Source organism: Hyposmocoma kahamanoa, unplaced genomic scaffold (genome assembly GCF_003589595.1).
Source record: "Hyposmocoma kahamanoa isolate Upper Pololo Valley unplaced genomic scaffold, ASM358959v1 181, whole genome shotgun sequence".
In the NCBI taxonomy this organism is placed as follows: Eukaryota; Metazoa; Arthropoda; class Insecta; order Lepidoptera; family Cosmopterigidae; genus Hyposmocoma; species Hyposmocoma kahamanoa.
Window position 1 is genome coordinate 235,436 of NW_020653712.1, and position 12,147 is coordinate 247,582.

Consider the following 12,147-nt stretch of genomic DNA (forward strand, 5'->3'; position numbering starts at 1 on the left):
CAAAAGCAGAAGTAGTGGTAGGATGTTATAAAAAAAATATAAAAAAATATAGAATAATAAAATCGATAAAATTTGACAATTTATAAGTCCAGAGGTACCAAAATCTAGGTGGTTTGTTTGATAATTCTATGGCATCGGTTCGGTCCATATGTCTAACCCTAAGTGCCTCTTTCTCTTTCGTTATCAGCAAGAAAAGGATAGGATACTTTTTATAAAAGGGTGCATAGTGCACACTCGCACCTTACCTCTGAGAGTCTACTCCCGTTCTCATCCAACATCCGTCCGTCCGAAACAATTAAGACTCATTCACGTTACACTGTGCAGTGTCGTTTCCACCGTGAGCTAGCCAGGTCACTCATTCGTTGAGTCACGTTACACCGTGTCGGGTCCGGGCCTTCACCGTGCCGTGTCGTTTCCACCTTGCGCCGGCCGGGTCAGTCATTCACTGATTCACGGTACACCGTGCCGGGTCCGGGTCGTCACAGTGCCGTTTCGCTTCCACCGTGCGCGGGCAGCTTGATTTTGATTGCCTCTCCTGATCGCAATTCGTATTACGACGTTTCGCGATCGGTGCACGGTTGGAACCGGGAAAAAAATACTAGATGTCGTGTCTCGACCGGGGCACGGATTCGGCCCGGCCTAACATGAATTATATATAATCTTCATACAAAAGCATAATATAGATATTCGCATAATATATCTAGTATTAAAAAAAATATTTAAGCATAATATAGATTAGTATTAACAAAATATTTGATAAAACGTAGTTACAGCGAAATTCAAGAGCTACTAGTAATAAACGTGTAACTTGTAGTATACAATTTCATTAATATACATGCACGCATACACATATCCACAGTCGCACGCACACGCGCACGCACACGCGCACACGCACTAGCACACGCGACACACACACACACACACACAAAGGCACGCGCGCGCGCGTCCGCGCACACGCGTTGCACACACTTTTATTATAAGTAAATAGACGTGATTATTTACTACATACTACTTACGTAATTATAGTTTTTAATTTTTAGTAATAGTTTAATTATTATTATTTTTAATTTTCAGTAATAGTAATTTTAATTTGTATTTTTAACAAACTTCAAAAAAGGAGGAGGTTCTAGTGATGAAAGAGACTCAGTCTTTTAAGGCCTTTTAAAAAACTTCGACTAATTTTTAACGCCTCACGACTAGTCTAGTCTTTTAACCGTCAAGTCTTGAGTCATAAGACTAAAACTGAAGACTAATTCCAGTCGAGGTCTTTTAACCCTAGGAAGCTTAAAAGACTTATAGGACTAAAACGAGTAAAAAGACTAAAACGACTGGTGCCTCGGGAGTCGCGAGTCATGAGCCGTATGGCGTGATTTTATTTTTACCCACACGGTATTTATTTTTAACTTAAATGTGAAGTTTTCAAGTATAAATTTATTTTACTTATGGAATAAATAATCATTGACTTTGACGATATTTATTATAAATTTTATATTTATTATACGTGATTATTTACTACATACTACTTACGTAATTTTTATTTATAAACTTCGGGTTCAATAAGACATAAAATAGGTATAAGTCCTTAGTACACAATTCGAGTCTTATAAGCCTTTCAAGTCGTTCAAGTTGTTTAAGTCTTTTAGTATAACGACTGAGTCTTTTTAATAAAAACTCGAACCCCCAGTCTTAATTTTAGAGTCGAGTCCTGTAAAATGGAGTCGAGTCGTTATAAAACGCCTTAAAAGACGAATCTCTTTCATCATTAGGAGGTTCTCAATTCGACTGTATGCCTTTTTTATGTATGTTACTGATGGAAACCGCTCCGTGAATTGTTAACCTTAAACTGATGCTACTCAACGAGGGATGTGGTCCTACCTAATCGATAGTTAGAAACCATGTGGCTGTTTTCAATATTAAAAAAATATTTCATTTTTCATACTATACCTACACTGGTACTGGTGTATTATTAAATTAATATATTAATATCAATTATTATCATTTTCTTAACGGCGACCATTAGGCTTGGGCCAGTGTCGGTTTTAGAAGAATAATACAAAAAATATGGCGACCGTCGCCAGTGTCAGTTTTCCATTACAGTACGTTACCACGGGTTGGTGAAGCTGTCATTGTCAAGCGTAAACTCGGACTATCAACGAACTTAATAAATTAAATTATGTTGTTTTTTATGAAGGATCTATGTAATTTTCCATAATTGTTTCTAATTTATTTTGCATGCACATGTAAAATAAAGCCGATTTTATTTTATTTATTTTTTAAATGCATTTGCTATGGAAATTTAAACAAAGTCAGAAATAGTAATAAGAAAACCAATATTTCGATTTTTCTGCAGCTTCAATCCAACCTTCTCTTATTTTGAACTCATTGGAAAAATTTAAAAATTAAGAATACTCTACGTTTAATCTACAAGTATAATGGAATTTAAATATCTAAATTATCTAAAACAATACACATACATTTTTCTTCAAGCAACAGCAACAAACAAATTGACATGAAATTTAAACAATTGTCCGAAATATGAGTTGTGTTAAAGTACTTGAAATAAAATGTTTAGTGATAATAATAATGATAATAATAATAATAAAACAAAGGAAATCAATTTAACGTGAATGCTTTTCGCTTCTATATTTTAGGGACTTTAATTATAAAAATCATAGTAAGAAATTCAAATATTTCAGTAAAAATTCATTGTCGATAAACGTCAGTAAATGAACATCACTATATTTGAGCCTAGAAATTTCTATGGAGACGAAAAGAAAACATTGAATAATAATAGAAATAGTAACTAAAAATGCAAATAGCCGGTGGAATGTTATCTCACTGGTTTTACAATTTTTGTTTTCACTCAAATTCTTACAAGGTGTATCGCTACAACTTGGTATTTTCACGTTTTACGAGAGATCTTGTATGTACAACGATCGCCATGTCACTGTGGCGAAGGGAGGAAGGGAGTAGACCTCCAGGGCTCAAATTCAAAATCCAAATTCCAAATTCCACTTATTTACTACACACGAAAAAAACATAAAACATACAAATGAAAAACCTAACATATAAATAGTAAATAAAAACACAAAACTATATCTATGGTTGCAGATGTGTGGCGAGGATTCTGAGCTCCGTACAGGTATACTGTGCAAACTTAGTTTGCACAGCACTGATTTTCAGCCAGAACCTCCCTGCCAGGAGCAACGGTCTCGCGTTTGTGTTACAACAGGTAAATTAGTACAGACCTTGAATTAAGCTATTTGAGGAGCGCGAAAGTTGTAACGTTGCACATACATAAGTTATTGAACTCTAACATTTTATTGCGAAATCACACCTCGTTAGAAAGGACCCGAGCCCGGCAGTGGAACGTATTGTTATTGTTGTACGAGGAACAACTCGTAATAGTTAATATGTTTGTTCGCGTCTATATTCCATTTTTTAGAGAGTGCTCATTGGCCGAGCGACCTCGTCATATCGAAGTTTCTCGATGAAAAGGTTTTGACGTCATCACGGCGGTTGGTGACAGAGGACACACGAAGGACAGTGAGAACTGCCTCTCGCCTCGTTCGCAGCGAAGCTATATCGGTTGAATCCAATTTTTCCGTTACGTGTCTTATTACGCGTTGGAATAAAGTAAAAACAGTTTAAAAAGCGTAATCTAGCACCCCGATAGGGGTGCTATACTACGGCTAGAATAGCCGCTGACGTCGTGTACGATTTCACTGAACCGCTCCAGCCTTCCTACTCGACTAGGGCTTAGACGGGAACCACAACCCACTGACCGTTTCTGAGCCGATTGCGTCGATTTTGCTTCCACTGGAAAGAGCTCAACGTAAAGTCCTGTCAGTCCGACACTTATATAAATTCCCATGTCATTGTATTGAAACACTCAAAATTATATTCGACCCTACCTTCAAAAACAAAAAAACACACGGTGTGCTCCTTGGAAACCTTTCAAGGTAAATTTGCTGGGACGTCCTTTTGTTTCCTTGGAAGTTACGTATCAACAAAATTAACAATATTCTAGGTACATATATATATATATTTATATTTATAATATCAAGTGTTGGGACGAACAAGTCGTATATGTACTCTTTATGTAGAACTGAATGTAAAAATTAAAGTGACGAACTGGTTGCTTGGTCTTGGCTTTCAGGCTACAGAAGACCTCTTGTCAGTTCGGGCTTAGAGTCGTATGGCTAATGGGGAGAGCGGTATAGTTGCGGTAACTCACAAATACACACACGCATATACGCAGGCTTCGCCATTGTTCTTTCAAAAATTTGATCACGGTCACGCTGGAATAAGAGACGCGAGGACACACGTGCCTATTGTTGGGTAATTTTCCGAAAAATTAAATACAGTACAAATTTTTCCGGAAAATTTCCCGAAAAATTGGAAAAATATAATTTTGAAGGCATCATATTATGTTCTACGTGAAAAATGCCTTTTCTTGATGTTCTAGTTAGCATGAATTATAAAATAAACTAACATAGCTAAAAGCAAACTAAAGAAAGACGAGATTTAAAATGATTTCAGAACAGCGAAAAAAATCCTTTTATAAAATGGTTTCTTTGTTTTCGTTCAGTAACTTCAATTTTTGACAGGTGTCAACGTTAAATGTGGAAAATTAAAGGAAACATATTGGAAAAATATCCGGAAAAATATTTATTTCTCTGAAAAATATGATTTTTCAAAATGGAAATTTTTCCATCAGACAACGTGGTCAGGAGTAGGACGTACAAAGGGTCGATAACGATTATGGTGACCAAAGAAACATGTTATAACAAGATTCGTTCACAAATAAGACTCAAAAGTTGAATGCTCAAAATATATTCCATTATACACATAATAACATTACATAGTTACAGCCAAGGGCAAAAATATGTATTTACTAAACAATAGCGCATTATTATACCTCCGTAGATATTTAAGTATTCAAGAAACATTTTATAACTACTTTAAACATATATTTATTTAAATTTACAATAGACTCCACCATAAGTATTCAAGAAACATTTTACAACTACTTTAAACATATATGTATTTATTTAAATTTACAATAGACTCCACCACTATTCATGCTATCGGCTAACTACGCGAGGTTGAAAAACAGCCCGGTTTTCTAATTGGTTGTTTCAAATTACACACACACTGTAATTGGGTGCTGACATATCATTTCGAATGATATGTCAGCACCCAATTGATTGCAGATATATCACCACCATGATATTCAATTATTCTTTGTGAAATTACTCCACTAGTTTGTTATAATTTAATCATAATAATAACGCACACACTCAACATAGCTCCGCACTAGGGAAACCCTGTGTTGCGGGTGTCATGGATACACACATAGACAACCACTAATTACACCCAAACTCACGAGAGAAATAAACGTAGGCCATACAAATATATCTCCCGGCCCGGGAATCGAATCTCGGACCTCTGCGTGGCAGTCATGGTAATCGTTCGGCCACTGAGGCAGGCCACGGTGCAGAATTGTTAATACAAAGATCGAACATTTAGAAAAAATTCTTTCGATCCGGCCGGATTCGAACTGACGTCCCCTAGCAAACCGTGCCAACCAAGACGCTATGCCAACAAATCCACAGAACGAACCAGCGGACGTCACGAGTTTTTATATGTGCTTGTTGTCGGATCTTTACTTGGTTGTCAACAATTTTTTAGCTATTAATATTTACTTTGACTTTGACTATGTGGATACCACTGTGATAGCCCCAAAAGCAAATTTGCAAACGTATGGCGACTCTTTTCTACGTACTTTCTGCTTAATTAAACATAAACGAAGTATTATCAAACCAGAAACTTTGAAACCTTTTTGAAAATTTGTTACAATAACTAGAAAAAAATAAAGGTTTAAACTATTCCACTGAACCGGAACGACGGGATATGTTTCACCTTCGCGGTTAGCCTTCAAGAGTTGCTCTGTGATGATATGTTTTAACAGGTATTATATACCATCGGGTTTTTCAATACCAGTTTTGTATTTCAACAAAACACAGAATAATTGGACGTAGTTAAACAAAAATAATGAATACGAATGAGCGGTAGAGTTTAACCAATTTGACGATTTCAAGTGTAATAATGAAATAACGCTGCAAACGTGCTCGCGGCGGTCATATGAACCCATTCTTAAATGCAACATGTGTACTGCACCTGGAATACATAACAGCGCAAGTCTCGATTATTCCGTCTTTTATTGAAATACAAAATTGTTGTCCCTATTGAAAAACCCTGTAAATAGGTATATATATATATATCAATTAAGGAAAATTTTAGTTTAAAAAAAGTTGTAACTTATTCCCCTAATGGTAGAATAAAAGGTTTCATTTATTCTACCCTCGGAAGGAAAAAGGCACAAGCAGCAGAATTAAAAATTCAGAAATAAATAATTTTCGAAATTTTCTAGGATTTCTTTTCTAGGATTTTCTGATAAAAAGAGGTTGGATGTTGATAAGCAATAATGGAACAAACAACATGATCACAGTTGACTCAACCGTAAAGGGCCCAAAACGTTGGTTTGTTTGGAACAACAAATATACGCGATTTAAATCCGGAAAAATACTTTCATTTCCTAGTGTAACAATTGCGAAAACCTAACAACTCGATAAATATAACTAAATTTTCATAAAAAATCTAGTTGTGCCTTTTTAGGTTCCGAAGGTACTTACTTATTATAAATTTATTTAAATACATATATTTATGAAACAATTGTTTGGACACAAATTTCTGTTCTTGACTGTATTAGGCGTACATTAAAATTTATACTGTACACAACTAATAATTAAGTCTCACATCTGCAGACAGATTGCACAATCCGCCGTTGTACACGATGTCTAGGCCCTTTATAAATAACAATAAAGTAATTTATAATCTCCAAACATGTCCAAAATTAAACTAAAATTAGAGCTTAAATAGCCCAAAACTAGGTTAAACTTGTGCTATGGCACACCTGGCAATACTCAGGCAGATTGTGCATACCTCTTGCAGCAGATGATAACGACAGGGTGATTTTGTTTATAGTGTTTTTATAAATAAAACGTTTAACTGGTAACATAGATAACATTAATAAAGTTTATTGAACAATGATTTTTCAATAATTTTTTGTGAAATTACTCCACTAGTTTGTTATAATGATTAACGATCGAACACGAAGTAAAATTCCTTCGATACGGACTCAAAGTCTGATTTTTAATCATCTCAGTTGTGTTTCGTTAGCATTGAGTATATAACCAGAAATAGAGATAAAATAAGGGCCATCCTTCTCTGGCAACTCATCAGGCAAATGGGCCTTATATCACTTTTAAATATCAACTCTCGTTTGCGCTGAAATCACAAATTAGAAAGCTGAAATAGTACAGCGCCAACAACTGACCTGTGTGTACGACTCCGAAAATGATAAAGTCACGTATTATGCTCATTTCAGTGAATTCAAAACTTTAAAACGCTCCCCTGTAAACTTGGCAATTTCGACATACGATACTTTACGTAGGAGGGGGTCGATGTGAAATTATGTCACAAGGGCACATTTATTTATCAAATCACGACAAAAAAAATCAGCCTGTATTGTTTAAAAAAAATAATTACTTTTCTCAAAATATTACACAGGGTTATTTTTAAAATACTAACAACCTCACAAATTTGTTCCAAGACTTTTACGAAACAATAAATTTACCAAAAATAAACTTTAAAGTTTATGTTGTACTGTGTGACACTTTTTAGATCTATATTTGGTAGGATAAGTTCAAACGTGCAAGCGTCTTCCGGGACGACTACGCCTCCGTCCTGCACAGAGTTATTACCGTTTAGAGCGATATATTTAAATCTATTTATTTTTGTATAGAAAACTAAAATGTGATCAATTATTAAGTCATGGAACGAAAATTGTTGTTTATGATGTTAGTAATATAGTCCTGCGAGGTTGTAAATGTTGTACAAAGAACCCTGTATATGGAATGCTCGATAAAATTTTATATTTATTAGTTTATATAATGTACTCGCACCCCTCATGGAAGAATGGTATAAGTGGAGTTACGTCAAACATGTTTATTGCTCCATCAGATACAGGAGAGTATAACCCACATCATCTCCAATTCTTGTAACACAATTCTCTATCTACAATATAATAAACTTTTGTTGACGTAACTCCATTTACCATTCTTCCGTGAGGGGTGCTACATAATTACTATTTAGGTACATACTGAGAGTCAAAAATAATTTACCGCGATTATTCGATAACAATTCTTTAAAATGAGACCCGTGACGATAATACGATGTCGTTATACCTGACAGTTTTATTTTGCACAGAAAAAAAAACTAAGACGCGGTCAAGTGACAAAATATTTTTTTGAGATATATCATAAAACACCATAACCTTGTTTTAGAATATTAAAATATTTCAGCTTTGCATCGTTAGGGTAAGTTCCGATAAGTCGAACAACTTAACTAATTGTTAAAATTAGTTAAATTTAATGTTTTGAAAAGAGAATTTTGTGTTCAATTTTTTATTTGACCACTTGTCGGTAGAAATGTTGTCGTAACTCGAAAATGATGAAAATGTTTTCCTTCATCATGGGAAATTTACCAGTTGCACGTCGAAGAAGGCGCATAACCCATGGCTTAAACCCCTTTTTTTTTTCTTTTTTTTTGACGGGGGGGGGAAATCTTTATGGATACCCCTGAGCCCAGGGAGACTCAGGGGTTATGTGGGGACTCTCCCTCCAGACTGGAGGGCCTACCCCACTAAAACCCCCCCGGGTTTCCCTCTCGCCGGTTGAGTCGGCGCCGTGGGATCAGTGAACATTCACCACGACGCCGCCCGGATGGCTTAAACCCCTGCACGAGAGGAGACCCGTGCTCAGCAGTGCGAAGTAAAAATGAGTTGATGATTATCCACATTGTTTATAAAACAAGAAAATTTTATTATTTCCATTCAGTAATTTTTTAAACTTTCAAATTGTTTTTTTCAATTCCATAATCTTTTGGTTACGACAGTACTGCCGTCCACTAACTTAACGCGGCTAAGTGACAAATGGTCAAATATCCGTTTTTAATTAGAAAAAAAGCACAAATCTATACATATATATCGAAGCTTACCCTAACGATGCATAGCTGAAATATCATTAAACAATATCAATATTCTAGACCTGGATTATGGTTTTTTTATTTTATCTCAAAATTTTAACCGCATTTTAGTTAGCGGTCGGAAGAATATCTGGTATTTATACAGTACAGTGTCGAATTGGAGTACGTCAAAAAAGGACATGTTGAAAATAAATATTAACAGCAACATCATACATTAATAAAGCTTTATACACAATAGACACCATTTTGTACACCATACACACCGTAAGCTATGCAGTAGCTATGACACATATGTCGATAAACACGTATAGAAGTTTACACGTACAGGCGCCAATAAAAATGTTATTTATTTTAAAATTGTATCGTAGAAGAGACTTCTACTTCGAAGTACGATATAATACTCATTTACATGCTTCAATTTTAATTTATACAAATCAATTAACTTATTTTCTTAGTAATAAATTAAAAAGAAAAACTTTATCATTACATTTCTCCACTTTGAAATGAAACAAGATTCGCGACAAAATTACAACACAAACAAAAAATAATAATAGGTAAAAAAACAGCATAAAACTGGATCATTTCTTTTTACTTACGTTTAAAAATAAATAACTTTTTGTGTTTTTTTTTTCGACAAGCTCATGCACTGACTTCTTTGTGACAGCAAGTATTTAAATTGACCGGTATCTCAAAAATAAATAAGCAACATAAAAGTTACTGTGTTAGTTCCTCAAGTCTAAAGGTGCGGTTAAACAAAACAATATTGAAAAACTTTCGTAGTTATTCAACAACATGTTTCATTTATAGTTACGGTGTGCTTACCACGTTGTAACTTCCCATTATTTTCCCAATAGCCAACCCGTGACCATGGGACTATGTACCATTGCCAAATATCGGGAAATTATAAGAAATCATATCGTGGTAAGAAACAGAGAGAGAGAGAGAGACAGAGAGAAAGTTTATATATCGCTCGGTGAAGCGAGTGGCAGGGTCATTGTCCTCCGCGGTGAATACACTTGGGGGACAATTTCACAAAACTTTACTAGATACAATTAGCCAGAATATTGAACAGAATTTTTTTTTTATATTTTTAGATGACTTAGCATTATTTCTATTATTAATTTCTTAAATATGGCGAGAATGCAAATCAACACATTGCATAACAATTTTAAAAAGCTTTTCCTTTTGGAATGTACTTTTATTAATTTATTTTTTTACGATACCAAGTGACGGGACGAACAAGTCGTGCGCCTGGTGGTAAGCGACACGCCTATCCCTAACAGTTGTAGTGCTACTCAGAGCTTTAAATTGCAAAGATGTGTGGGGCACTGCCACTGTGCCCGTCACTCTGAGACAGAAAGTTGACAAGTCCCAAATGTTTCCTCAATGCACTTGAAATCCGGAACACAGTAATACTCACATTACTGTTTGGCGGCAGAAATATGTTAAGGTATAGTCTGTCTTTTTAGGAGACGGAGTAAAATGACATTTATAGGGTTGCAAGTTTTCATAAAACTTTAAATAGTTATGTAGTTGTTGTCGATAGTTTTATCGATGGGTTGTGACAGAAGATAAAAATTTTGTCAAAAATGACTGAATTGTGAATGTTTTTAGTAGTAAAGAGAAAATAAGAAAGTCGAGATCAATTTTTATTCATATACGTTTTAACAAGAATAGCCGGATTTGATTATCTATATTGAATTAAAATTAAAAACTTTAAAATATGTCTCCTCCTTATATTTTTCATAAACATATTTCTAAATACAGAGTATGTATGTATAAGCTTTCAAAAATTGACAATTCAAACGAACTTGTGCTCAGTAATTGGATGAATAATGAGGTCGGGGATGATTCAAATGAAACAAGTTCGACTATTTATTCTATAAACGTGTCCAATATTCAGTAGATGCTCGATAGAATATTTATCGACTGCAATCACTAGCTGCTCGCAAGCGGGCAACACTTTTGCGCAATTGAGCTGTCATTTTAGTCCGTCTTCATAAAAGACAGACTCTCTACTCGTACTAAAATAATGTTCCGCTGTACAGTTGTGAATTTGGGCTTACGATTATTTACGTAGGAGGGATCGATTACACTAAAGGTTTGATCTGTCAAAACACTGAACTGTTTCTAGTAATGAATATCAACGCTACCAGGCTGTGTTTCCCTTTACACGGCTACCCGACTATACAATCACCGTACGTTTCATCGCTTGTAAGAAATATGTTTATTGGAAAGAGAGTACGCTTAAATAAACAATTGTTTTAACTACTTTTGGTTTCCGTCGCCTTTCGTTCTTTTAGCCTCGCTATCTCTTCGCCAAGAGTGTCCATGTTTTCCTGAAAAGAAATGAATAACTTTTTATCAAAAAGAGCTGACCTCCAAAGTTCGTGGAGTTACATCTATTTACCAAGTTTTATTGAAATGGGTCAACAGAAAATATACCCTAATTTTCCATCCTTTGAGGTGGAATATTTTCTTTATATTTTCCCATTCAAATATAAAGAAAATATTCCACCTCAAAGGTTGGATGAGGTACCCCCTTTCTAACAAAGAAAGAATCATCGAAATCGGTTCACAAATGTTTGAGTAAAGGTATGGTAAGTTATCGCTAGATGACGAACAGTTTTCGCATGTTCTATAAGGCTCAACGCCATCTAGCGACATCTTACCGAAACTAGACATATTGATCAATGACATCGAGTATATAACCAGAAATAGAGACGAAATTTGTTTCAAAACTATTTTGCGAAATCATTGCTGTGACAACGTTGCCAAATCATTACTTCGATTGGTCAGCCCGAATTCGAAACAATTGGCGGGTATCGTCAATTGTTTCACTTCAAATCGACCAGTTTAACTTGAGCTTTGTTATAATAGACAAAAATTGGAAAATTACATATTTAATATTTAATTACCGATGAAATGTGATTCCGTTTGTTTCGTAATTAGATGTTTTGCTGTTGTTCCCACACAACCGAATAGAACAGCCCCCAGAGAGAGAGAGAGAGTTAGAGATATTATGTTCATTACAAT

At 35.0% G+C, this 12,147-nt stretch overlaps 2 protein-coding genes across 5 annotated transcripts in view; both read right to left on the reverse strand.

The window, feature by feature from the left end:
• Positions 1–476, reverse strand: part of LOC113226065 — a 7,899-nt gene extending 7,423 nt beyond the window's left edge. Inside the window, exon 1 of the mRNA XM_026458584.1 lies at positions 246–476. Within this exon, the coding sequence (XP_026314369.1) occupies positions 246–278 (33 nt within the window). The 5' untranslated portion in view covers positions 279–476. The remainder of the gene's footprint in view (positions 1–245) is intronic.
• Positions 477–10,926: 10,450 nt separating this feature from the next.
• LOC113226062 (coiled-coil domain-containing protein 186) overlaps positions 10,927–12,147 on the reverse strand; it is a 54,405-nt gene continuing 53,184 nt past the window's right edge. For all 4 annotated transcript variants that reach the window (XM_026458578.1, XM_026458576.1, XM_026458577.1 and 1 more), the window contains one exon: positions 10,927–11,450. In XM_026458578.1, coding sequence (XP_026314363.1) covers positions 11,376–11,450 — 75 coding nt within the window. In that variant the 3' untranslated portion in view covers positions 10,927–11,375. The remainder of the gene's footprint in view (positions 11,451–12,147) is intronic.